Below are 26,743 nucleotides of genomic sequence, written 5' to 3'. Positions count from 1 at the left end.
GGAAAGGAAGTGTGAGGGCCACTGGAAAGGGGAAAAGGGTGCCACAACTTCCGGACCCCGGCCCGCGGCTTGAGTGCAAAGACGACTACAAATCCCAGCACCGCCCGCGGCTTTGGCGCCCTTCCCTTGAGGAACTACAGTTCCCGGTAGGCATCGCGGCAGCGCCTACGGCTCTTAGAGGGGACGTGGTGACGTAAGTAGTTACCATGGAGTTGCGCTGAGTAACCGTGAGATAGTGGACTCCGAGGCTGGAGTGGAAGCAACTGCGGGTGAGTTGGGCGGGAAAACAGGAAGCCTGCTCCAGGGTACAAGAACTCTGTGGAGAGGGGAGGGGCACACTGAAAGACTTAAGAGTTTGCTTTCTTGGGAACCTGAGACCTAGCCCCCGACCCCTTGCCTCTAACTCCTTTTCACAGTGAACAAGACACAAACCCTTTTGGGATAAATGGGCGAGGGGAGTGAAGGGAATTTTGAGAAACACACCCATACAGATCCCTCCCCGCAGTACTACTGTCTCAAATCCGTGACATATCCTGGGAGATCTGAAACGCCGTCAAACGTGGGGTTGGTTTTCCTCTGGTCGACTAAGTCTTCAAAATCTGGGAGTAGGATTAGAGTAAATCACAGTCCGTAATTCTGGAGATGTAGGAAACTTTCTGGGGCTTGAACTGTCCCTTTCCTTCCAAGCAGGAAGACCCCAGGGTAGAGCCTCCTTTTCAGAGAGTCAGCAGGATCTTCCCTCACATATTTATTAGGGGTTCTGTCCTTAATTATATTTTCTCCCTACACTACTCTGTGGTCTGGTTCTCCAAGTTCTGCAGTTAAAGCTTCATTCCTTTTAACAGTATTCATGACAGGTTTGTTATATTTAGCGACTTAACTAGTGTTTTCACATCCAGTCTTCTTTTGAACTTAGTGAATCCAAGGATATTTATTCCCATATCACAGATTGGAAAACTGAAACCTATAGAGGAGCAGTGACTTGCCAGAGGCCATACACCAAGTCAGTGACAACTAGGACTAGACCCCGGTTTGCCATCTTCCAGCCAAGTCTCTACCTTGAGCCTACAGCCTCTCAATAAGCTTAAGGACTTATTCAAAGTAGTTTAACTGCCCTGGGGCAAAAGACCCTTCTATAGCCTACATTGGGTTATTGACATTTCACCCTGAATGAGTTTCAAATCTTTCCTTGAAAGTTTAAATGGGGAAAGGGAACTAGAGAGACTGAAGGCAATGGAAATCAAACAGATTTAACTAAACAAGAAGTAAACAATCTAACACAGCACCTGTGTCTGGTCCTGCCATGATTAGCTAGCTTCTGGTTGACTCCTAACTGACCCTAATTGAGTCACTTACTATCTTAAAGCTCCCTCATGCTTTGTCCTAGGCTAACTTCCCACCTCACTCTCCTCTTGAATTGTCTTATCCACATCTTTGTTTACCGCCTATATGCATCAATACACAAGTATGTATCTCCAACCCTGCCCAACCTCCTCCCCAAGCTTCAGATCTATAGAACCAATTGCATCTTTAATAGCTCCTTCATATATCTCAAAGACATACAAACATGTCTTCAGTTCAGTTCAGTTGCTCAGTCGTGTCCAACTCTTTGCAGCCCCATGAATCACAACACGCCAGGCCTCCCTGTCCATCACCAACTCCCGAAGTTCACCCAGACTCACGTCCATTGAGTCAGTGATGCCATCCAGCCATCTCATCCTCTGTCGTCCCCTTCTCCTCCTGCCCCCAATCCCTCCCAGCATCAGAGTCTTTTCCAATGAGTCAACTCTTCGCATGACGTGGCCAAAGTACTGGAGTTTCAGCTTTAGCATGTCTTCAGCTGAACTCATAATCTCTATGTACTCCAAGCCAGGATCTCTTCCAATGTCTCACTGTATCCACCATTACAGAAGTCAAAAAAATGAGTTATCTTTAATACCTCTTCCATTCCCATCCATTATAAAATCTTGTCAACTTCTAAATATCTTTTTTTCTAGTCCTAGCTCCCATCACATCCTTCCTGCCTTCCCTCCCAGCCATTTTGCATACTGCAACAAGACTAATCCTTCAAAATGCAAATCTGATATTGTTCACTTCCCCCACAACATTCCCAATTAAAAATATACCTTGGGCTTCCTACTGCTCTTAGCATTAGGCAACATCTCAACTTGGCTCCCAGAGAAGGAAATGGCAACCCACTCCATTACTCTTGCCTAGAGAATTCCATGGACAAAGGAGCCTGGTGGGCTGCTGTCCATGGGGTCGCACAGTCGGACACGACTGAAGCGACTTAGCAGCAGCAGCAGCAACTTGGCTCCTGCCCACCTCTCCAACCTCCAGTCTAACCATACATTTCCTTCCCATTCTCCCTCCAGTTATATGGCCTTCTTTAAGGTCTTCAAAATTTCCAAGAAACCACTCACCACAGAGCCTTTGCACATGCTGTTATCTCTTCCTGAAATGTTCATCTTTTCCTATGCTATAGTTATTTGCATTTATCTTTCAGATTTCTTGCATTCACTTCTTCAGGAATAACTCCCCTGACTGAGCCCAGACCAGCTCAGAGCCCTCAATTAATAGCAACTTTGTGTCCCTCTCCTTTATAGTATTGTTCACTGATACAGTATTTAACATATTGTTAAGTACTTACTACTTACCACCTCTGGCTTCCTGGGTGGCTCAATAGTCAAAGAATCTGCCTGCAATGCAGGAGATGCAGGTTTGATCCTTGGGTCAGGAAGATCCCCTGGAAAAGGAAATGGCAACCCACTCCAGTATTCTTCCCTGGGAAATCCCATGGACAGAAGTGCCTGGTGGGCTACAGTCCATAGAATCACAAAGGGTCAGACATGATTAAGCAACTAAATAACTCTTGCCACCACTGTAGGGATACAGCCACGAGAAAAACATGGCTTCTGCCCCAGTGGAATTTATGTAAACACAGGTAGTTAGGAGATAATGTTATGAGTGCTACCAGGGTAAATAAAGGGTGCATTGGGAGGCCAGAAGAAAAGTTGCACACCCAGACTTGGATATGAGGGTGGGCTTCTCAGGGGGGAAAAAAGGGAAACCGGAGCTGAGTCATTAAAAGTTAGCACAGCAGAAAGAAGAAACTGTACACCAAGCAGAGAAAGCTGGATGTGCAGAAGCCCAGAGGCAGGCACAGGAAACTTACTCTGAGTAGTTGAATTTGGCTGGACTGCGAAATTGGAGGCGAGGCTAAGAAATGGAAGTGTGTTGGGGGAGGAGGGGCAAGAACCAGGTTGAATTTGGGGCCTCCCTTTGGTACCTGGAGATGTATCTTCCCAGAATACATTAGATTATGTGGCAAACTTTTCATGACATTCTTCGATTTTTCCTTCCACCTGTAGCCCATAAATAGCTCTTACTGGGGCCAGGCTGTTGAATCTCCTATCAGATCTCTTTATCTGAATATTTCTTAAAGCTTCCTGGGCCATCATGTTGCTACTTACCTGAGAGGGAAGGGATTGCAATTGTTAGCAGTTTCCCCAAACTGAAAACAAATTTCCATCACCAACTTGGGATTGATTAAATGAAGTTAAATTAAGTAAAGCAAGTTACACACAAATTCTGTGGAAAACTGCAGCTATTAAAAAGGGTAAAATAATCTACAATAATTTGAAAAGGAAAAAAAAATAGGTTTACAAAGGAATACAGAATGTGTTCATTTTAAAATATATTTTTGTTATGTATGTCTTATAGGAGGTTGTATTCCCAAACTGTAAATCATGAGCGTTCTTGGAGAGTGAGATGGGGAGTCACACTTTTAGTTGCTACTCTATGTACCTCTCTATGCTGTTTGACTTCGTTCAGCTATCGTGTTAACTTTCAAAATTGAAAAAGAAAAACAGTAAATATTATTTCCAGTTGCAAGAAAGACTTTGAAACCGAGTAGGTATGCCCCTAACCCTGTCATTCATCAAGTCAATCAATGTAGGCAAATGAGGAAGGCACTAGGGTCTGACTAGCTCTTGGTCATGAGGCTGAATCGCAGCTTTGGAGAACGACTCCAAAAACAGCCACTGGAGTGAATAAGGCAACCTTAGAGCTTGACACTTCTCCTCACATATGTCACTTCAAGGCTCACTATGTGACACCTTAAAGATATCATTCATTCATTCATTCATTTTTCTATTTATCCATTTGTCCATCAAGTCTTTAGTGAATACTCAGGCTCAGTGCTTCCCTGGTGGCTCAGAGGTTAAAGCGTTTGCCTGCAATGCAGGAAACCTGGGTTTGATCCCTGCATCGGGAAGATCCCCTGGAGAAGGAAATGGCAACCCACTCCAGTATTCTTGCCTGGAGAATCCCATGGACGGAGGAGCCTGGTGGGCTACAGTCCACAGGGTCACAAAGAGTCGCACACGACTGAGCGACTTCACTTCACTTTAGGCTCAGTTGCAGGGTAGGTGGGAAGGTGGGAAGAGAGAAAGAAGTCTGCTTTCTGTCCCTGTCCTCAAGCCTATGAGTACAGAGAGAACAACCGGTTTTATTTATTGAACATCTGTTACAGGACATACAATAGCTTTCAAGACAGCGTTTGTCTCCATTTTACAAATGAGGAAACAGGCTGTGATGAAATTTTTTTCCAAGTACAGTGGGGGCATGTATCTGTTAGCTACTGCTCCATAACAAACCATCCAAAAACATGGTGGCTCAAAACAATAAACATGTATTATTGCTCGTAGGTCTCTGAGTCAGCCATGTGTTTCATCTGGTCTTGGCTGGACTCATTCATGTGTTTGCAGTCACATGTGGGTTGGGTGACTCTCCTGATCTTGACTTGGGGTGGGCTGACTATAGGCTCGTCTAGGATGGCCTCACCTGGGATCACTGGCTCTTTTTATCATGTATCTCACCTACACGTGTTTCTCATATCCCTCCAGCAGGCTAGCAGTGTTCTCTTGGCACTGACAAAGAGCACGAGGGCAGGTCCTCTCTTTAAGCTTCTGTTTGCTTCATGTTTACCAGCATCCTTTGGGCCAAAGCAAGTCACATGGCTGAACCAAGCATCAGAGTGGATGGAACTATTAAAAGTCAGAGGGCAAAAGAGATGGATACAGGGGAGACCATGATAAGGTTCATCCAGAGAATTAATACAGGACACAATGATCAATTTTATTTGGAAAGAAAGTCTTTGAAGAGGGTACACTAGAGCTGAGCATTGAAATACAAGAGTATTCACTAAGTATGCAGCTGTTTCTTAGAACTGGATGCAGGCTGGTTTTCTACAACCAATAGCAACCCAGCAGGCCTTCCTGTACTCATGACAGACAGGGTTCTATTATTTGTATCTTGGCTTCATTGCTTCTGGTCAGGCATAGAACAGCAGGCACTCAACAAATGTTCGAAGAATTGAATTAAATATCTTACTGTGAATGAGGTGTGGACTCAAACAGCTGAATCTTGACGCCAATTGTTAGAAAGAGCAGTTTAGCATCAACACTCCCAAAACAGAAATCCTTGTATTTGGCAGTGTCTCAATTCATTCCTCCCACAAACATTTCCCGAGTATCTGTAAGCCAGGTCCTGTATTAGATGATGAATAAGACACAATACTAGTTCACAGCCTGAGCTGTTGTTTACATGGAGAAAACTAATAACCCTTTCCAATAGGCTGATTTATCCAACTATTGGGGCTCCATTTTTTAATACTAACTCTTCTAGAAAAATGCACCAGGAGCTGGTGCTACACAAATTCAGAAGCCCTTTGGAACGCCACTGAGGTTCTCTGATGGTCAAGGAGACTAATGATAAAAATCTGCCCTTAAATACTGTAAACTAAAATCCATGTCCTGTAGGGCTGAACTCTGAGGTCCCAACACAGGACTCACTTTGAGAAAATATCCAGTTTTACTCAGAGGCATCAAACTCATTGTGGGTCCTCAAGTCTAGGTGAGAACACAAGCCACCTTCCTCTATTTCTACAAAAGAATAAAGTGTTTTTTGTCATGTCTGTAGATTTGATATCCAAAGATTGAGAACTCCCGACAACCCATGCCCACCAGGTCTGTCCCACACTTGACAATTCAGCTGTCAAGTGACTCAAGCCAGCATTTTCCCAAAACTCAGTTGAGAATGCTTTTTTTCCTAACCTGTAAGTGCGCTGACAGATCTCACTTTTTTATATATATTTTATTTTTTGACTGCACTGCACGGCTTGTGGGATCTTAGTTCCCCAACCAGAGATCAAACCTGCACCTTCAGCAGTGAAACCACTGGACCACCAGGGAATTCCTGAGGCTGCTGCTTTTTGAGAGGAAGAAATTCACTTTCCATTCCTCTAAACCTGTTCAACTCTATCCTTGCATATGTTAAGTCACCAAAAAACGAATTTACCTGGACTGTATTAAGCTTAAGCGGAATTACAAGCTACCAGGTCTGTGGTTTTTAAGAGAAATTCCATTTTAATAACATTTATGAATTTCATTGTCTCTGCATACAAATGATTTGTTTCTTTGAATAAAATGATGAGAACCACATATGCTAAATTTCCCCCTTTTGCTTCAGCTTCCAGGAATTTTGGGGATAAGCAGAGTTTCCTAATTCCCTGGTACTTCTCTCTCACTTCCTTTATTCTGGCTTCTAATCTTTCTCTTCCATGTTTTCATTTTCTGCATCCATACTGTCCAGTATGGTAGCCTGTATTCACATGCAGCTACTGAGCACTTGACAGGTAGCTTGTTCCAGCTGGGATGTGCTGTAAGTGTCAAGTATCTCAATTTTTAATATTGATTATATGTTGAATGACATTTTGGACATAGTGGGTTAAATAAAATATATTACTAAACCTAATTTCACCTGTTTCTTTTGACTTTTCTTTATACAGCTACTAGGAAAATTCAAATTATGTATGTGGGGAAAAAAACTACACACATGGCCAGCATTTGTGACGTTCATTATATTTCTGTCAGGACAGCTCTTTTCTACAGATCATCCTTTTCCATGAGCGTGTTATTACCATAAAATACCTCAAGTCCTTTGGGAAAACAAGTGAAGTAGTAAATGCAAAGGTGACAGCGGTGGATGGCGTGAGAAGGGGAGGTTGATTGGGACACATGCTTGTCAGTCTATTTACCTTCTGTTTGTGCCACATACAAACCCCCTCTAGCAAAGTGTGCCAGCTCTCCCCTCCCCAGGTGAGTGGTGGTCTCATGGCTCTGCCCAGTCTGGGAAAATTCTTAGCTTTATTTGAGCCAACAAATTGGAAAGGATCTGATAAGACAATTCACACCACATTGTAAATGACGGTAACACTGTTCACCCCTCCCGGGGGTATTTCCATTTTAACAGGGAACAATCCCTGCACCCAAAGGAGTGAATCCCTAATGGTGGAGTTTCAGGCATCAGTGACAGGTGAGTGAGAGTGAGGCAGACTCTGGTTTTGTGTGTACGTGTGTTTATGTATGTACAACTACATTCAGGATGTAGCTGAAAGTAAGGTCTTTGGATGGAAAGATGATGGGGGGCTGACAGACAAGCAGAGAAGGTAGCAAATCCCCATCTGTGTCAGGCTGCAAAGGGCTGGCAGACACCAAATCCACTACAGGCCCTCAAGGGTTTATTAAGCAACAGAATAGCCCAGCTGATGTCACCAGAGGATAGGTATCAAGACAGCCTCTGTGGTAACTACTGTGGAGTAGCAGGAAGGGTCTCAGAGTAGGATTCAGGAGACGATGATGGCAGTCCTCAGCTGACTCACTGGCTTAACTTTGGGCAAGTGCTTTCACCCTGGGGTCTCAGTTTCTTCATCTGGAAAGTAGAAGGTGTTTTAACTGTCAGTGAACTCTCAGGGATGTGAAGGTGCTCGGAGAAGTAGGAAGTGCCCTACAAATGCAAGGAATCATGATTGGGATCTTCAAGTAGAAATGCAGCCACACAAAGCTGGGGTGGAGGGCTCTTGGGAAAACCCAAGGGCCGAACACCAGTCCTTCTCTGTCCTCCCAGGCTGAACCCGGATTCCCAGGGCCCATGCTTACACCTGACAAATGATGGCCTGAGCTATGAACAAACGGAACTATATGAACACTTCGGTGCAAGAGCCCCCTCTTGACTACTCCTTCCGAAGCATCCACGTGACCCAAGGTCAGCCCCCAGAGCACAGCACTCCACTCACCATGGCAGCAGGCTGGGTGTGGTCCCTAGGGAGAAACCAGCCCTTTATTTAAAAGCCTAAAGAGATTCTTCCCATAAGCCTATGGGATTTTTGTCATCATTTTGGGGAGAAGTAGTGGGTAGGGAGGTGGGAGTGGAAGAATCTGACCTTTTAAAAAATCAGCACATCTGAAAGGAACCCAGGGGGCTTTTAGGGTAACTGATGCTCTTCAAAAGAATCCAGGCTACAGCAGGAAAGTCAGGTGGAAGAAAACTGGGGAGCTAGTCTATCAGCTGATAGTTTTATTCTCCATTTCTTACTTGGAGAGAAGAGACTAATGAAAGAAAAATACAGGCTGCTTCAGCATCCCAGTCAACAGGCAGAACCTTCTCTCCTGTCTCAGGACACAAGCCTGTCCTGATCACCAGTAGAAACATGCACGGTCTTGTTACTAACAAACTGGAATGTTTCCAGTTGAAATAGTTATTGACAAATTTTATATTCATTCCGGTCATATCCAAGTTTATTCCATTATCACCCACACTTATTGCATGTTCCAGCACTGCCCACGCTCATCTTATCTTTCAGTGTGTTTGTAAGGGGGCAGTTAGTACCTCTCAGGAGGGGACAGAGGGAGGCTTCAGCAAGATCATATTCTCAAGGTAATATGCTTCTTCCCAGGCAAGTTCTTCTGTCTTTGTTATCTGCTCTCATAAACACATCAGTACATCTGCCCTCACAGAACACAGGCTGGCCTATCCTGGACGCATTACCTGGCTTTGGTTGTCTCTCTTAGGTAATCAGCGGCCACCTTTAAGTTCAAGAAGCAGATGAATAGTTATCAAGGATACTGGATACTACTTGGGTTTGGGTTTAGGATACTTACAGCTTGGGTTGACATCAGTCACAACAGTAACTCCTGCTTGTTCTCTCACACCCACTGGCTGTGATCTTCCTTTCTTATGCACACCATCACTTCTGACTGATGGGAGTCCATGTTCCACAGGGTTTTAGCTGAAATAATGGCTATGCACAAGATAGCTGAGGTGACAGAGGAAGAAGGAAGTATGACTCCCACCCACCCTGGGAATTCCTAGCTCTGAGTGGGGAGACGTAGTTCTGCCCTCCATGGTGTCCTCAGAATGAGGAGAGAGAGAAGTTACTATGACCAAGGATAACTGCACAGCACCAAACATAATCTGTACAGATGCCCTGTCTTTCATTCAGTACTTAAATACTGAGCACCGAACTATGATTAAGCACTTCTAAATATGTGTGTCAGTCTGTACACGTATGCCAGGCATGGTGCTTCTTGCTAAGCGAGGAAGGGACAAGCAGAGAGGTACATCTAAGCCCCAAAAGGCCAGTCGCCTCAGGTTCTCCACAGCACTTGGTATATTTACTTAGAATTGGGGTTAGAGGACAGGGTGGTTTGGGGGAACTTGGTACACAATTTCCTGAATTAATATATGAAGCACAGAATCTGAAATGACAGTGACTTTAGAAGGCAAACAGCCTACCACCTCCAATGCACAGTCCTCTAACTACTCCCACAGTTTAGGAGTCCCATGCCACACACCTCCCAACCCTTCCATTCCAGGGTGAGCAATGACATACAGAAGTTCTTCACATCAGACTAACTCCTGCCCTCTGGGGACACGGGGAAAGTTGCACGGCAACCCTTCAGGAGATATGAAGACAGATTATGTTTTCCTCAGATCATCCTGGAGCTAGACAATTCCCAGTTCTTTGAATGTTGGCATTTTGGTCCAGTTTCCAGCCCTGTCTTGGCCTACTCTGAACAGGGCAGCTTTGACTGATCCTCGGGCAATGCAGTGCTGTGATGGAGTCTGATTCTCAGTAACCATAGCAACCTGGACTCCCTCCTCCACCTGTGATAACAGCAACCCCAGGCAGCCTCAAGTTTTAAGCAATGCCATCCCCAGGGGCTTCCCCTGAGCTAGGGATCAGCCCCATGCTTGGTATTCCCAAGCCACTGTCTCATCAAACTGGAGACTAGTCCATATGCAGGTTTATTTTGATCTTAACTTTTACTCCTCTTTCATCTCAGGGTTCGAAGTCAGGAGATGTGAGGCTACACAGGTCAGGATTAGTTTATTCATGAGCTAGGGTACTCTCCTCCAGAACAGGACCCTCCTGCCACCTCCCCCCACCCTCAGGCCCCACCTGTGGGTTGTGCTCACTCCAGGACTAAGACAGAGAGCCATCTGGTGGATGCTGCCTGACCTGCAGCTGAGTTCAAGTTGGGTAGGGGTGGAAGAGAAGTGTGTCCAGTCAGAGCTAAGAGGAGGTTTAAGACAAGCTGACCAGTTCAGAAAATACTACATAATTTCCTTTCTTGGGGGCAGCTTTAGACAAGTAACTAAAGGCATAATAGGAACAACAGGAAACATCTAATCACCTCAGCTGAGCTGATGGTGGTTCTGGCTCTGCCACTGACAAGTCTGTGAGCTTAGGCAGAGCCCATTCTCTCCCTGGACCTTATTTGTTGGAACAAAAAAAAAAAAAAGAAGGGAAGGGGTCCATACAGATGGGTTCTAAGATCGCTCTTAAAAAAAAAAAATTTCTCTATTTCCAACTCTACTCCTCAGCCAAACGTTCTGAGAGTGATGTTTATACCACCTGTTTATATTTCCTTACCTTTCATTTGCTCCTGAACTCACTCCAATCTAGCTTGCCCCCAGGCCCTTGTCATTTCATTGAAACAACCCTCAACAGTCACCAAAGACTTCTGAGTTGCCAAAATTACTTTTCAGTTTATTTCCCTAAAACTCCTACAGACTATGGATTCCCTGAGCATCTTTAAAACTATCCCGTCCTGGTTCTCCCTGCCCTCCCTGGTGACTCACTGACTTCTTTAAATGGAACCCCCTCTTCCTCTCTCCTTCCCCCTCTCCCCTCACTCTGCTTGAACAATCTCATCTATTTTACTAACTTGTATACAGCCTATGCTAATGATTCTCAAGTCTGTCTCTCCTGGGCTTGACTTTCGTATCCAACTGCTTACTTGGCTGCTCCTCTTTCCTGTACTAGAGGAACCTCAGACATGCCACGGCCAAGCCTGAACTCCCACTTTCCCAACCGTGCTTCTCCTTTTCATCCCACATCACCCCATAGGACTGACATTTCCCCAAATACCAAGAAACTGAGCAACACCCTTGAATATTATTCTACCCTTACATGTGGTCAACCGTCAAGTCATGTTATGTCCCCTTCATCCTTGCTTGGATGACTGAAAGCCAAAATGGAAGCTTCAGAGCGATCTTTCATTTCTGAAAGATGTGAATCATCTCCTTTGCTTTCAACCCACCAATGGCTTCCCACCTCCTACAGGATAAAGTCTAAGACACTCAACCTGGTCTTCAAGGCTCCTTGCCTCCTCTCCCCTCCTTGCCCCCTTGCACAGCACATACGTGTGTGCCCATGCTATCCCATACCTCTGTGCCTTTGCTAGTGCTCTTCTCACCTTTTCCACTCCTTTGCCTGATTAATGTCTCCTAACCCACTGAGATATCCAGCTCAGGCTCAGCCTTCCCTGGGAAACTTGCCTGAGGTCTCAGACTGGGTTAGGAGGCCCTCGCCTGTGCTTCCACAATTTAAAGAGCATTTATCATATTATATTGACTGTTTTGCTTTCATTCTGCCCACGTGACCGCCTCCAAGACAAACATCTGCTTTACCCCTGCTCTATTACCATACAGAGCCTCTCGCTCATTTTGTTCACCACTGTATGTCCAGTATGATGCACATAGTTACTATTAACGGAAGAAGGGGAAGGACATCCAGAGTGTGTTAACACTGAAGTGAAATTCTATAGGGTCTGCTGGTGGCTAATTCTGGATTTTGTGCTTTAGCATCTTGGCTCAGGTGCAACATCTCTTGTTCTTGGTTTCCTCATCTGTAAAATGTGCCTCCCTCCAATTCCCACACAGGGATGGTATGCTAATGCTAAGTCACTTTAGTCGTGTCCAACTCTGTGCGACCCCATAGACGGCAGCCCACCAGGCTCCCCCATCCCTGGGACTCTCCAGGCAAGAACACCGGAGTGGGTTGCCATTTCCTTCTCCAAGGGGTGGTATACAGAGAACCTAATGACAGTCGACATGAGCATGTGATCCAAACCAAGAGCCTGGGATGGGAAGTCTTTGGCCCTTAATCTAAGCTCCAACTGCTGGGACCTGTGGGACAGTGCATGCAGTTGCACAAGACACAAGCATAGGGTTACGGCCCTGCCAAATCCTCCCAGCTCTGTCCCTTCCCACCCCCCAGAGCCAGAAAAGCAAAGATAACATACCCAAAGCTCACTCTGTGCCCACAGATCTGTTAAGCGAGGAGCCCCGGACAGGGCTACGACCAGTAAGGCATGCGAAGTCGGGGAAGTCAATGACCCAGTCCCTGTGGTTAAACAACAATGTCCTCACTGACTTGAGAGACTTCAACCATGCGGTTTCACAGCTCCTGGAGCATCCAGAGAACCTGGCCTGGATCGACCTGTCCTTCAATGACCTGACTTCCATTGATCCTGTGAGTCCAGTCAGGGCGGGCCCAAAGCCACCTTGTCCAGCCTCCAGTCTCCCCACCTCCCACGCTGTCAAGGAAGTAGTGATGCAGCATGGTGCTGTGCAAAGCACACGGCTGTGGGCTCACACAGTTATAGGTTCAAATCTTAGATGTGCCTCTTACTGACTTTGTGACCTTGGGTAAGCTCCTAACCTTTGAAAACCTCAACCTCCCTGTCTGAAAAATGGGGATAAATAGGCCAGCGTTATAAACATTTTGTGAGGATTAAACGAAAACGTATGAAAAGCAACCAGCACACAGCAAGCCCTCGCGTAGGAGGCTAAAGTAATATTGTAGCTTACTGGGCACCCACTGTGCTTTGTGCCAAGTTCTTCAATAGAGGTAGTAACTAAAAGAACAGCAGTTACTTTCCATGAACTCAGGCTAAATGCGAAGGAACAAACAAGACTGGCCTCTTTTCATCCAAGTTCTATGTTAGGAAAGGCAGGAGCTATCGTATGACTTGGAAACTATTCCCCGGGTGCAGGGATCTCAATTTAACTGTTCTTTTAAAAGCTCTGATGTACCTACCAAGGTGCTGTCCCCTGTTGTGACAATCTTAGAACACTAAAGCTGGAATGGTCTTCAGTGAAGGGACAGCTGAGGCTCTGGGAGAGCACACAGGCGCCTGCCAAGCCTGTGGCAGTGGTAGGACCCAGGTCCGTACTTCCTGCCCTCGGATCACAGTGCTGTCAGTGTGGTTACCCTTCAAAGGTAATGAAATGCTAAAGTCAATCTCAATCCAGCATGGCTGTGAAGGTGACAGGTTGTTCCCCAAACTTCCTTTTTGGCCACCAGTCAGTCTTGAGCAGATACACGGCTTTGTCCAGTCTAGCTTCCAGTCTCCTTTCCCAACAGGTCCTGACAACTTTCTTCAACCTGAGTGTCCTCTATCTCCATGGCAACAGCATCCAGCGCCTTGGAGAAGTGAACAAGCTGGCTGCCCTCCCTCGGCTCCGGAGCCTGACCCTGCACGGGAACCCCATTGAAGATGAGAAGGGGTATAGGTGAGTCCCCCGCCCTGGATATGGGCTCCGGCTGGGCCCCCACGAGGGAAAGGAGAGCGGGGGTTACAAACCCAACACCATCCTTCTGCTCTGCTTGGACCGGGGAAAGGAGGAGAAGGCTTTAGGCATTTCTTGCTTGCCAGTCAGGATAAATCCAGTCTCCTCCAAACTCAAGTCCCTCCATTCCTTGCAGTCAGGGGAGACAGGAGTGACTGGTGGAGGGGGAAAGGGGTCCTCCAAGGGGGGCTGGCCCCCAGCCTGAGTCTTCCCCACAGGCAATATGTGCTGTGCACCCTGCCCCACATCACCACATTCGACTTCAGTGGGGTCACCAAAGCAGACCGCACAACGGCTGAAGTGTGGAAACACATGAACATCAAACCGAAGAAGGTCCGGATCAAGCACAGTGCACTCTGAGGTTCCCAGGACCCCAGCAGTCCTAAAGGCCTGAGGGTGGTCCGTTTGGTTTGACAATAAATGATTTGAACTGTTCGGCAGACCACCTTGTCCCATGCAAAGATGCCCCCCAAATCAGGGAACCAGCATCATGTTCTGGTCTTACATCACTGAAACAAGGAGGAAATGGAAAGAAAGGCCCACTGGCCTCAGCTGATGGCATAGCCCTGGGAAATATATCTAACCTGTCTGGGACCTTTGGCGTTCTTTAGTTCAGATATCCTGAGGTTAGAGTTGCTTCGCAGAGCATCAAGGTTCTGTGGAGACGCCCCAGAGGCCTCTGTGACAGGAGGCCAGGAAGATGGGCTGTGACCTCTGGACGCCCCACTTCAATCAGATCAGAGTAGTTCCTCACTCATGTTTTATGTGTTATGATTCTGCTTAAGATTTCACTTGATAAAAACAATCTTCTGCTTGAAACTGTTGTGTCTGCTGAATCCGTATCAGGTGCTCTTGGTCTGCGTGCAGACCTCCACCCCCTCACTGAGCTTCCTGGGAATTCCACTGAGCCTGAGGCAATGCCCACAAGGATGATGGCTGCCTCAGAGTTCAGCCTGTTCAGCTTTGATAGTGTTCCCATCGCTGGAGAAGGGACAAGCACAGTCTTATCCAATCTGAGGTTAGCACGGGTCAAGTCTCAGCTAAGACCTGGAAATCTCCTGGATTCCATTTAGTGCCCGTAGAAGATACCCCCTCCCCCTCGTCCATCATGCCGCTCACAGATTGGAGTAGCCACAAGTAAGGAGGGTGGTGGGCAGGACAGAGGGGCGGGAACCAACACACAGATGGATACATGTCCTTTATCGAGGATGACAAACCAAAACAAAACCAAAAAACCCCAAACATGTAAAAACCCAGGGTGCTAGAAATACAAACTCAACTCGTTCAAATTCAAGCTCATCCAGACCCTGGTCACAAGCCCTCGTGAGGTGCACGTGAGCACCAAATCAGGGACGGGGGACAGGAGTGAGCCAAGAAAGGGTGGGCAGGGGGCCCTAACAGGCCCCCTAGTGACCACCCCCACACTGGCACCTCCACCTTCCCAATGACGGGTGAGAGCTACCGGGCCTTGTCCCTGTGACCCCTACCCCACCCCTGGCCAGAGCTTCAAAGGCCAGTCCCAAATGGTTCTACCCTCCCTTGCTGCATCCTCACTTGCTCAGGCTTCTCGCCTCACTCTTCTCCTCCTCCTCCACTTTCTTCTGTGATTAGTAGCAGGTTAGGATACTGTATAAGCCGCAGTGTGGCTGGGGGCCAGGGGAGGCAGGGTGGAGACGGAGCGAAGAGAGGAGAAGAAGAGCTGTCCAGGGACCCCCCCCTCTCTTCACGGGATCCCGAACTGTACAACCAGCTCCTCTTTTGCGTCCACACGGATCTGAGAAAGTGCACTATAGGCGTAAGCAGCTATCCTGGAGACCTGGGACAGGGGGACGGGGAGAGAGAAATAGAAACAGAGGAGTGAGAAGGGAGATGTGGAGTGGGAGAGGGGGATTGGATGGTCAGAGAGGAGGGAATGATGGGGGACGGGGAGCCAAAGAGAAAGGCACGGATGGGAAAGGCGGGCAGAAAGAACAGAGTAGAAAAAGAATGAAGGCTGAAAGAGGGCATGGGGAGGAGAGAAAAACAGTGAGGTGGGAGACAGAAGGGCCCACAGGCTACCGGGTTCCCTCCCTCTACTCCTCCACCTCCTCAGAGGCGGAGAGGGTGGGGCTCGGGGTGGCTCACCTGCTGCAAGTCGGAGAAGGGGACGGGCTCGCTGGCCAGCACTTGATGGGGCTGGCTGGTGAGAGACGGCAGCGGCGGCAGCTTCTTCCAATGGGTCAGGCTGCTGCTCAGCACAGCCAAACGGGTGCTGGCGGAGGGGAGGTGGGTGTGGGGACAGGCAGTCAGGCCACAGTAATTGGCCCAACCAGCCCAGGCAGGCCTCATCCCTCAGACCAGAGAAGCAGGTGAGGAGGCCTTAGCTCGCCGCAAAGCCTCTCCAGGCCCACCTCCTTTGCTCTCCACACCCTGGAGGTCACGGGGCAAGCTGAACATGAACATCGACTGAGGCACCCGAGTGATTTGTGGCCACCCTCCTGGGCCACACCCAGACCAGGAGCCTGGCCCAGGCTCCACAGCTGGAGCAGAGGGAGGTGGAGGGAGGGCCCAGCGGCCTCAGGCTCCAAGCGGCCGGGAGCTCACCTGTACTGCCGAGCCCGGTCCATGTACTCGTGCTGCTCCATGCCCTGGGAGTCTGCAGCAGACACATCAATGATGTTGCTTCGGGGAGAGAAGAGAGAGCACGTGAGAAGTGCTTCCGAGAGGGCTGAACAGACTCCCTGCCAGGTGACAACTCCAGGCCTATCTGACAATCGTGTCCTTGCCTGCCCACGGGAGCACAACTGGGCCCAGGAGTGCCTCTTCCCACTGACCTGTCCCCTGCATCCTGGGTCTGGCCCCCCATCCCAGTCTTTAACATGGATGGAGGAGCGCTGTCCCAGGCCCGGTCCTGTGATGCCCACCTGGCTGTCTTGGCGAGGATGGAGGAGAGCAGCGCCTGCTCATCAGTGCGAGCAGAGGGCAGGCTGTGATAGTTGGGCTCGGCTCCATTGAGGGCTTTGGTGGGTGGGCTGCTAGGGTCCAGCAGCAGCTTCCGCTCCTCTCGGTCCTAGGAGAGACCACAGGGGAGACATCGGCCCCGAGGCCCCTAGTCCAACCCACCTGTATTGGGCTCTCCTCTTAGCCCAGCTCTGACCTTTAAGCACCAAAAATATTTCTATTAGGAACATCCCAAGTGCCCAACTGTACAGAAGCGTTTGCTCCAGGACCAAGATCCTGCTTGCCTTTGGGAGCTAGGCTGGTGGTAGTCTAGGATGAGCTAAAGTGGAACCAAGCAGTCCTAGAGGCCCTGAAAAGATGGACAGAGGCACAACGCAGGTATTTAGTCACAGCCTTGCAGCTGCAGGAAATAGTCTAGCACCTGGTAGAGAAAGGATATTGGAGGCTGGAAGCCAGAGAAGGTGGAAAATACCAACAGTGGGGTCTAGAGGGCACACTGATACAAGTCAGGAGCCTGAGTATGGCCCTTCTGATCCCCGAGACCAGATCCTCCCTGGTCAGACTCTCTGCTCCCAGAGGCCCTGTGAGGCCAGACAAGGCCTTGGGCGCCAAGGGAAAGCAAGCTCATCCTCTCGATGGCCATTCCTCGTATTATCTCAGGAGTCCCGGCTGCAGGCTCTGGGTCCTGCTGTCCAAGGGTCCCTTCCTGAGGGTAGGCCCCTTCTACTCTCAGGCATTCACTATCCTTTCCTCTTTGCGTGGGATTCCCAGAACCTAACTCGGTGCTCCCAGAGTACCTTCCCCTGAACATGGAGCTGCTCCCGCCCTCGCCAAGCCACACCTTTGTGAACGTGGCTTCCTTAGCGTCAGCAGTCCTGTTTCTGCCAGCCCGTGCCAATCACCACAACCCCTGAACTGACCTGAGACCAAACCAAGTCTCCCTGGTCCTATATAATGCTACGTGTTATTTCTCCTCATCTTGTTTTAGTCCCTTGATCTAATCTACTGCAATCTTTTTGAATACAACCCTGCCTTGGGCCCATCAGCTGTAAATCCCTGCTGGCTTTGTGTCAGCTGCAAAATGGATAAGCCATCATGCTGGGTATCCAAAGCATAAAGAACAAGGGTACCCAGGATGATGCCAGGGACAAGGGGCCATCCTGGCTAGAGGTGACTCACCGGCCTTCAGTGCCAGACCACCGGACTTCTTAGTGCTCCATTCCAGGCCCATCTCAGTTCCTATTACAGTCTTTCACGCTTGCAGGCTCCCAGCTCCCCTGCCAACAGCTCCTCAGCTCTCCTTACAGAGCACACTTCCTCCTGCCCCACCCTAGGCAAGGTCAGTCCTTTGACATTCCTCTTCTTTCTCAAGCCTAGGCTGCCCACGTCCTTCGTTCCCAACAGCGTGAGACAGAAGCTCTAGGCTCCTGCCTCATCAGCTCCCAACTCCTTTAGACACCCCGACCCACCTAAAACACAGACTAAGTATTAAAGAACTTGAAAGACAAAATGTGTGCCAAAGATTAAACTATCTCTAAGGAAAGTTGGCTCCATAATAAAGCCTGAGTTGCTTTCTATATGTCCATCTTTTCCCCAGCCACACTTCAGACAGATGCTCCTGCAGGACAAGGCCACTTCTCCCCTATCCGGGGTCCTTTAAGAACAAGGCTGTTTGGGGTTTCAGTGGTAAAGAATCCACCTATCAACGCAGGAGAGACAGGTTCGATCCCTGATCTGGGAGGATCCCACTTGCCACAGAGCAACCAAGCCTGTGTGCCACAACTACTGAGCCTGTGCTCTAGAGCCCAGGAGGGCTCTGTGCAACTACTGAGCCCAAGTGCTGTAACTACTGAAGTTGGCATGCCCTAGAGCCAGTGCTCTCCAACAAGAGAAGCCACCACAACGAAAAGCCCACACACCGCAACTTAGGTGCTGCTCGCCACAACTAGAGAAAAGCCCTCACAGCAGTGAAGACCCAGCATGGCCAAACAAAAGAAAAAGAACAAGATTGTTTTCCTGGGCCCTAAACTCGTTGAAGAGGCCATGCTACCACCATTAGAGTGGACAAATAACATCGCCCCCACCCCCAAAAGGGTGAATGGAACATGAGGGAGGGTTTTTCACACCAAGATTTGTACTAAAGTCAATGTCAACCTGGGAGGAGTTTCACCATCTTCTCTTCACAGACATGTATGTGGTCTGCCTATGACTGGCCACCTGATCTGTGGGCACAGCCAGAAGACACTGCTTAGCACAATGGATAAAGACAGGCCTTGGCAGCAGAACACCGTGCTTGTCGCACTTCTCAGTTTTGTGTGTGCATGTGTGTGTCTCCTCAATCGTTCAGTCATGTTTGACTCTTGAGACCCCCATGGACTGTAGCCCACCAGGCTCTTCTGTCCATGGAATTTTCCAGGCAAGAATACTGGAGTGGGTTGCCATTGCCTACCCCAGGGGATCTTCCTGACCCAGGGATTGAACCTGCATTTCTTGCGTCTCCTGCAACGGCAGGTGGATTCGTTACCACTGTGCCACCTGGGAAGCCCTCTGTTTTATAAGCTTGGCTATATCACTTAGCCTCTCTCAACTTTTTCTTCACCTTTAAATAGACATAACTAGAACCTATATGACAGATGTTGGACAAGAGTCAAGCAAAATAACTGTAAAAGATCTTTGAAAACTGTAACATAATGTACATTTCTTTTTATTATTATAACAAAGAGTCCAATGTGAGAATGGGAGAGAGGCCTGCCCAAGACCTGAGAGAGTGGACAGTGAATGGTTATGGCTTATAGACTAGGAAAGCAGACCTTCTCCACCTGAGGCCTCAAATCACCCAGGACAGGGATTTTCCTGGCAGTCCAGGGTTAAGACTTTGCCTTCCAGGGGGAGGAGGTTCAATCTCTGGTCAGGGAGCTAAAATCCCACATGCCTTTTGGTCAAAAAGCCAAAACATAAAACAGAAGCAATACAGTAACAAGTTTAATAAAGAATTTAAAGATGGTCCACAGTCCAAAAAAAAAAAAAAAAAAAATCACCCAGGACTGATCAAGCACCATCTCTGGGAGCTAGGACCAGAAGTGAAAGTCCATCAAGGGGAAGGTGTAGATTCAGGACAGTAGAAATTCCAATGAGAAATTCCAAAAGCTGGTATCCTTTCTCACAAAAAGTTAACCCTTGACTCATTCTGTGCAAGAGTGCATTATTATACTTTATGGGACAATTTCTCATTAGGCCATAGCTTTCCCAGTAGAAACAGATATTGTCTCCAATTTCTAACCGGAAGTGAAGTATTGCCTGGATGGCACGCCTAACATAAGGCACAGAAATATGAATATATGTTCACTGGGTGTGTGGAGACAGTAAGATCCAGGGGCCACCCATGCCTCCCATACAAATGACTTTTCCCAAGTTTAAGTCTTTGACCCAAAATAGATTCATGTGAGTCACTGAGGAAAGACCTACTTCCCCTATACCAGTGACATAATCCATTTCTGTGACCATCTACTTCTCTAGACTGTGAACTACTTGTTGAAATCTTTCTACAGTTTTCCTGTCAATATGTTTTGAAATATAGAATCCAGGCTCAGTGGCAACCAAGACAGCAAGTGAGACTTGGGACTTCATCTTGAAAAGGTCTTGCCCTCCTCAAAAAGGTTAGGCAGGCAGGGCAGGGATTAAAGTGTAGCAAGAAGTGAGAATACACCAAGGGGAAGAGGCAGAATTTAAAACTGTACAGGCCGCCCCAGCCTAACCCTTTCTGCCAAGGAATCAGATCTACAGCCGAATACCCAGAACACCCCTCTAGGTACAGGAGCCCTCAGGCCCCAGGCAGGGACTGCATTGAGGCAGGCCAAAGTGAGCTCCCATCCCACCTCTCTTTCCCCGCAATCTAGCCAAAGCTAAACCCGTTTTGTTGCCTTCCAAATTCCCACCGTCTCAATGCCCTCACTGTGTCTGTTAAATCCTTCACTGATCAGCTCAAATGACACCATCTTCCAGAGGCCTTCCCTGACTCCAAACCAGCAGTGACCTTCCTTCTTCAACCCCAAGGATTCAGAGTATACACAGATTCCTGATTCATATCGGGGCAATTCAAGAGCCTCAGCTTACCCACCTCTACAATGGATTCACAAAGCCCACTAACACAAGCACAGAGAAGGCACAAGAAGCTGGGAAGGGAGTGCTTCCCAGAGACGGAGGCTGAGGACCCTTTAAGTTGTAAACGTCTGAAAGTAGGAGAAGGGGAAGGAGCGAGCGGGACAAGCGGTTGCCTGCACATCTTAACGTGGGGGGTGTGCAGAAAGAACTCGGGCTTTAAAAGGAATAGGAGCCCGGCCCGGCGTCTCCTCTGTAATCTGTCCCCTCCGGGCCTCCGTACTCAGTAAGTCCTGCAGTCCAGGTGACCCTCTTCTGCACTTTTCTCTGGGCCCCATGCCCCAGGATCTCAGCCCTCATTCCCGAGCCCCGCCCGCGGCGGCCGCACCTGGTCCGAGTCCTCGTTCTCGCTGCTATAGCAGCACCCCATGGCGGGGGTCGGGCCGGGCACTCAGGCCGCGCCGAGGAGGGACGGCGTCCGTCACGAGCCCTTCCGGTCACATGACCGGCACCAGGATCCAGCAAGTAACCACCGCCCCCGTGCCTACGCCTTCCCGGAGCGGCTTCGCTGCCGTGGCTGCCGCCAGAACCCAAGCTTCCGGCCCCACCCCTACCGCGTGATCACAGCCAACCAATGGGAAGGCACACCCTGCGTGACGAGCCGTCAGACACGTGACGCAAGGAAAGGGAGGTGTGGATCACATGACTTAAGCTTTTGCTGGTCTCAGCTGGAGACGTCCACTGCGGGGTGTAAAGGTCCTCGTGTGAAGTGTATGAGTTCCCGAGGCTACTAGGCTATAATGAATTTATACCAGTTGCGGTCATGAAATACTCTCCTGAATGACATTAGAAGGGCAAGTGGAAGCCAGGCCCTACGCTCCAAGAGCGCAGTGTGGGTACACACCCACAGGCCTAGTTGGCTGGCACCAGGCCCGGGCTCACACAGCGGGTGTGGCACCCAACCTGGAGTAGGGCTCTGAGAGTGGAAGAAGGGACTTTATATCTTCACAAAATGAAGCAGAGTGGCGCTCAATCGTGGTGGAGGAGGTAGAGGCCACCTCGCTGATTTCTTTGGCCTGAGGCATTTCTTTTAAATCCTGCCTTTTTACAGCAGAGTAATCTAACACACAGAGCTCAGAGTCAGTGCTGTTAGAACCATCACACATCTTCCCTTGGACTCTGAACACAAGTCCAAGACTGTCGTGCAAGATCTTGTAGATTCTGCCTTTCCAACCGCAGGGAAATACTTAGGAAGTTTCCTGATTGACGTTCTGGTCTTTGCACCCATGGGCTGACACACTGTCTGTCTCCCCAACCTGGTCTGCTTGCCAAAAGTCCCGGTGTTCATGGAGCATGCATTCTAGTGATCACGTTATATTGTATTCTCTGTCCCTGTATCAGTTTCTTCTACCAAAGGTGAAGTTCCTGGGGACAGGGACAGGATCTGACTCTAATCTGTGACTCGATCCTGAGCACTGGCTTAGAATTTGGAATTAATAAATTACAACCTCCCCATCACCTTGGCTCACACCATAACCCATGTCTTGGATCAAGGGGTTGGAGGAAATGTCACCAAACCAAGTACTTCTGTTATCCCTCAAATCAAGGTCCTGGAGTTCTATAAGTTCTTTGAGGGATCCTGAAGGGTAGGAGGCAGCTGCAGCACATTCTGGGGCTGGCAACTTGAACCGCAGGTCTCAGGTAACAACAGCAGCCTCAGCATCAATAATTGAGAGCAAGTCCAGCCTGCCTTAGGGTTCTTCCTCACCCCAAGGACTCCCCCTTCTGTCCTATGCTCTGATCTTCCCAAGCAGGAGCCTGCAGCCCAGGTAAGCAGGGCCCTGGAATGTGGGTTCCCAAGCACACCAGTTCAGATTCACCATCACCCACCTACCTATGGGCTTCCCTCGTGACTCAGCTGGTAAAGAATCTGCCTGCAATGCAGGAGACCTGGGTTCGATCCCTGGATTGGGAAGATAACCTGGAGAAGGGAAAGGCTACCCACTCCAGTATTCTGGCCTGGAGAATTCTATGGACTGTATGGTCCATGGGGTCGCAGAGTCGGACACGACTGAGCAACTTTCACTTCACTTCACCTACCTATTAACCCCATTCATACATGCTTTTTAGTCCTCCCCCCTCCAACTACCACCAGTGGCCTCAAAAGGGTAAAGGTCCAGGGCACAGGAGAAGACAGGGTCCATGGGGATAGTGGGGTGGGTGTCTTGGGATGTAGAGAAAAGAGGCTGAGTTAGGGGAAAGTGTGTGCTGTGTGTCTATGTGACTGTGAAGGGAATTCTGAGAGAGGACAGAGGAGGGGAGTGCAGGAGAGGGGAGACAGAACTGGAGAATAAATATGCCAATCAAGGACCATTCTCACCTTCCAGGGAAATGCTGACAGAGGGAGAGTTCTGTGGTGGTAAGGATATCTCATCCTAACACACTATGGAGTATTTTGATGGCCTTTTACTGACGCAGAGCAGTGACAGTGAAGAAGCTCCTGACTACAGAGTTGTGCTATTTTGCTACACAGTAATGGGTCAGAGACCAAGCAGGCACTGGGTAAGGTGGGAGGAGAACTCAGGCAGGAACTGGTGAAAGGGGTCCTGAAAAGGGAGACTACAGAGATGATACAAAACTGATGAAGGGAACAAGGTGAAGGTATACCAGGGTCCAGAAGCGGGAAGAGATGGTTTGGGATTGGGTGCTGAACTTAGGTGGCATGGAGTCCTTGAAAGTGTGTGGGCTTGGAATCAGACCAGCTTGGATTCAAATCCTAGTTGTTCTGTGTGACTCTGGACAACGGACTTAGCCTTTCTGAGCCATGGTGTGTAAAATACGGGGATAATTGCCACTAGTAAGGGCTGCACAAATGACAGGCAAATGACATGTGTGGTTTCCCTCCCTTCCTCCACCCCAGGGCCCAGGTAGGGACCATGTCCCCTGCCATCGCGCTGGCCTTCCTGCCCCTGGTAGTGACATTGTTGGTGAGGTACCGGCATTACTTCCGACTCCTGGTTCGCACAGTCTTGCTCCGGAGCCTCCGAGATTGCCTGTCAGGGCTGCGGATGGAGGAGCGGGCCTTCAGCTACGTGCTCACCCACGCCCTGCCTGGGGACCCTGGTCACATCCTCACCACTCTGGACCACTGGAGCAGCCACTGCGAGTACCTGAGCCACATGGGGCCTGCCAAAGGTCAGTGTTCCCTAGCCTTCTGCTCCAGGAAGCACCTCCAAGATGGTGAAGGAAGATCTGCAATCTGCTATTGTCTTACTGGGTGACTTGAGCAGATTCTTGATCTTCAATGGGTCTCTTTTTTTCTCCTCTGCAAAGCAGGGAGCTGGGTAAAATTACTTATTCGTCCAGTAAAATTTACCACCTGTTTTGTATCAGGCATGTGCTAAGTGCTGGGGAAGAAAGAGGTAGAAGCCACAAGGATGAATCAGCCACAAAGGCTGGCCTCAAAGGGGGCATAATACAGGGAATAAACATCTCAGCACATAATCCATAACCTTGTAATTATGGGTCTGTAATTCTCCCCCACCATGGAGGCTCCCCCATCCTATTCAGGGTAGCTGTCTGCTTGGATTTGTCTGAATCCCACCTCCCAGCACATGTGTTTTGGAGTCTTATTTAAGAGATTCATCCAACTCAATGGTTAGAAAGATATTTCAATGAACAAAACAAGGGAGAATGAAACTGGAAGGTCTAACAAAGATCTCTTAGGATTTTGGTGGTGCTTTCCACCTGGGCCCTCCCGGAGAAAGCAACATTTGATCTGAGCCTAGAGTGATTGCTTTCGAGTTGGCCAGGTAGTTGAGGATAGAGGTGGAGCAGGACAAAGCCAGCCGTGTATCTGAATGTGGCATGAAGGAATGAGCCAGCATGGTTGACTCTGGGCGCAGTTGTTCAGGACTGTTGTGGTGGGAAGAATTGAGAGCTGAAACCAGAAAGGAAGGACAGGATCAGGTCTAAGAAAGTTCTGAATGTCAGGCTGAGGATCCCATGTTCAATCCCAAAGGCCTTTAGGATCATAGGAAACAATAGGAAGCAATAGGGTCAGATTTGTTAGAAAGATTCCTAGTGGCTGGTGTGAAGGAGGCAGGGAGACCAATGGAGCTACTAGGACTATAACCCAAAAAAGAAATGAGATTCTAGCCAGTTGGGGGCTGCAGTGAGGAAAGTGGGCATTTGAGACCCCTTTCTATGAGGCCCCCTGCATCATCTCCCATGTCTGCTGCAATAGCCACTTCCTCCCACAGGTCAGATCCTGATGCGGCTGGTGGAGGAGAAGGCCCCTGCCAGTGCACTGGAGCTGGGCACCTACTGCGGGTACTCCACACTGCTTATTGCCCGTGCTTTGCCCCCTGGGGGTCGCCTTCTCACCGTGGAGCAGGATCCACGCACGGCAGCAGTGGCTGAAAAACTCATCCGCCTGGCTGGCTTTGACGAGCACACGGTCAGGCCCCACCTCCCCACCCCTGATCTCTTTCCTACCACCCTTGGCCTTACACTAGTCAGCCTCCCCTGTCTCCCACTTAGGAGAAAGAAACAGCTCCTCTTAGGAACTATGACCTTGGAGAGGAACTGTCTTTCTCTTCCAAGTCACTGGCACATATTTGCTGCTGGATGACAAAGAAGCAGTTAAGAGGAAAGTCTCTGGAACCCATTTGGGTTCAAACCTTAGTCTGCCTCTTGTTAGTTATGTGATCCTGGGCAAAGCACTTGTCCTGTGAACCTCAGCTTCTTCAGTGGTAAAATGGAAATCACAATTCTGGTTCTGATTTCTTGTTCTGAAGCCAGAGGAAATATGAGAACACACATGGGGACCTTGGCCAGGGCCTGGCACAAAATAAGCCAAATGCCAGTGGGGTCTGGTGTGGGAGAACAGTTGTCCCTCCCAACCTCACCTCCACTGTCTCCCCCGACAGGTGGAGCTCATCGTGGGGAGATCAGAGGAGGTGATCCCACGCCTAAGAACCCAATACCAGCTGAATCGGGCTGACCTGGTGCTCCTGGCACACCGGCCCCGATGTTACCTGCGAGACCTGCAGCTTCTGGAAGGCCATGCCCTGCTGCCAGCTGGTGCCACTGTGTTAGCTGACCATGTGCTCTTCCCTGGCGCACCCCGCTTCCTGCAGTATGCCAAGAGTTGTGGCCGCTACCGTTGCCACCTCCACCACACTGGCCTCCCTGACTTCCCTGCCATCAAGGATGGCATAGCCCAGCTCACCTATGCAGGGCCTGGCTGAGTCCAGGTGCAGGGGTACTTACTGCTGCCTCCCCCCACCCCTCCCCAAGCACGGACCTCAGAATATCCCCTCCCCTCCATTCCCTGCTTGTGGATTGACATATGCTGGGCTCAGGGCTAGAGGGGCTCTCCTCCCACCTCTGTCCCACTCTGGCTCCACGCTAACCTGAGGCCTCAAGTTCTGTCAGGCTGTTTGATTCCATTGGTTCCTCTCCTTCCAGTCTAGAGTTGTGGACTGACAGGCAAGAAACTTGAGCTCCCAACCCAGCCCTGTCACTGACTTGCTGGGTTACTCCATGGGAGTCTCTGCCCTGTTTTGAGATTTAATCTCTTCTAACACCAAGGAAGTTGACTAGGAGAGTTCCAGGGGCCTCTCAGTTCTGGGCCTCAGAGAACCTGCCCCCGACTCTCCCCAACTCCATTCTGTTTCGGGTGGAATCAAAGGAAAACACTAAACACTAAGTTAGAGGCCTCGCAAGAATGGCTGGGTGCAAGCTGGGCCAGAGGAAATGGCAGTGGAGCCTCAGATGACAGCCAGGGCTACTATGGCCTTCCCTAGCCCCAGCCCACGACACGACTGAAGCAACTTAGCAGCAGCAGCCCCAGCCCACACGGCCAAGTAGATCTGCCTGAAGTCCCTTGAAAACCCTTTCCCCGAAGCTCAAGAAAAGATGCTGGACTCCTGTAGGTTCC

General features: G+C 49.2%; 3 protein-coding genes across 7 annotated transcripts; 2 read left to right on the top strand and 1 right to left on the bottom strand.

Annotated features, from left to right (window-relative positions):
• Positions 1 to 9: 9 nt before the first annotated feature.
• On the top strand, positions 10 to 14,567 carry LRRC51 (leucine rich repeat containing 51). Of its 4 annotated transcripts, none has more exons than XM_044929410.1 (6): positions 67 to 146; positions 7,315 to 7,377; positions 7,969 to 8,106; positions 12,456 to 12,661; positions 13,556 to 13,704; positions 13,980 to 14,567. In XM_044929410.1, the coding sequence occupies exons 3-6, from the start codon at positions 8,025 to 8,027 to the stop codon at positions 14,119 to 14,121; spliced, it is 579 nt and encodes a 192-aa protein (XP_044785345.1). In that variant the 5' UTR covers positions 67 to 146; positions 7,315 to 7,377; positions 7,969 to 8,024; the 3' UTR covers positions 14,122 to 14,567. The 4 variants fall into 4 exon arrangements, with proteins under 4 accessions (XP_025122258.1, XP_044785345.1, XP_006064770.1 ...); XM_044929409.1 differs by lacking the exon at positions 67 to 146 and adding an exon at positions 176 to 269; XM_025266473.2 differs by lacking the exon at positions 7,969 to 8,106 and having other exon boundaries at positions 10 to 146.
• Positions 14,568 to 14,942: 375 nt separating this feature from the next.
• LAMTOR1 (late endosomal/lysosomal adaptor, MAPK and MTOR activator 1) lies at positions 14,943 to 21,326 on the bottom strand. The gene is made up of 5 exons (XM_006064709.3): positions 21,188 to 21,326; positions 16,665 to 16,810; positions 16,345 to 16,422; positions 15,886 to 16,012; positions 14,943 to 15,577 (listed from the first exon to the last, which is right to left on the bottom strand). Exons 1-5 carry the CDS (start codon positions 21,227 to 21,229, stop codon positions 15,485 to 15,487), a joined length of 486 nt encoding a protein of 161 aa, XP_006064771.1. The 5' UTR covers positions 21,230 to 21,326; the 3' UTR covers positions 14,943 to 15,484.
• TOMT (transmembrane O-methyltransferase) lies at positions 21,228 to 26,697 on the top strand. 2 transcript variants are annotated; one of them, XM_006064710.3, is made up of 4 exons: positions 21,228 to 21,490; positions 23,720 to 23,994; positions 25,062 to 25,258; positions 25,731 to 26,697. In XM_006064710.3, the coding sequence occupies exons 1-4, from the start codon at positions 21,228 to 21,230 to the stop codon at positions 26,049 to 26,051; spliced, it is 1,056 nt and encodes a 351-aa protein (XP_006064772.1). In that variant the 3' UTR covers positions 26,052 to 26,697. The 2 variants fall into 2 exon arrangements, with proteins under 2 accessions (XP_006064772.1, XP_025122251.1); XM_025266466.2 differs by lacking the exon at positions 21,228 to 21,490 and adding an exon at positions 21,497 to 22,628.
• The last annotated feature ends 46 nt before the right edge of the window (positions 26,698 to 26,743 follow it).

The sequence above is a fragment of the Bubalus bubalis genome, chromosome 16 (genome assembly GCF_019923935.1).
Source record: "Bubalus bubalis isolate 160015118507 breed Murrah chromosome 16, NDDB_SH_1, whole genome shotgun sequence".
Lineage (NCBI taxonomy): Eukaryota > Metazoa > Chordata > Mammalia > Artiodactyla > Bovidae > Bubalus > Bubalus bubalis.
This window is presented reverse-complemented; position numbering and strand designations above follow the sequence as displayed.

Bases quoted from the DNA above. Each gene is read 5' to 3' on its own strand.
- LRRC51 (XM_044929410.1), top strand. From the start codon at position 8,025: ATGAACAAACGGAACTATATGAACACTTCGGTGCAAGAGCCCCCTCTT. The intron at 8,107-12,455 runs GTCAGCCCCCAG...CTGTGCCCACAG, and splicing joins AAGCATCCACGTGACCCAAG to ATCTGTTAAGCGAGGAGCCC. The intron at 13,705-13,979 runs GTGAGTCCCCCG...TCTTCCCCACAG, and splicing joins GAAGATGAGAAGGGGTATAG to GCAATATGTGCTGTGCACCC.
- TOMT (XM_006064710.3), top strand. From the start codon at position 21,228: ATGGCGGGGGTCGGGCCGGGCACTCAGGCCGCGCCGAGGAGGGACGGC. The intron at 23,995-25,061 runs GTCAGTGTTCCC...TTCCTCCCACAG, and splicing joins CCACATGGGGCCTGCCAAAG to GTCAGATCCTGATGCGGCTG. The intron at 25,259-25,730 runs GTCAGGCCCCAC...CTCCCCCGACAG, and splicing joins CTGGCTTTGACGAGCACACG to GTGGAGCTCATCGTGGGGAG.
- LAMTOR1 (XM_006064709.3), bottom strand. From the start codon at position 21,229: ATGGGGTGCTGCTATAGCAGCGAGAACGAGGACTCGGACCAG. The intron at 16,811-21,187 runs GTGCGGCCGCCG...GGTCTCTCCTAG, and splicing joins AGAACGAGGACTCGGACCAG to GACCGAGAGGAGCGGAAGCT. The intron at 16,423-16,664 runs GTGGGCATCACA...CTCTCCCCGAAG, and splicing joins ATCCTCGCCAAGACAGCCAG to CAACATCATTGATGTGTCTG.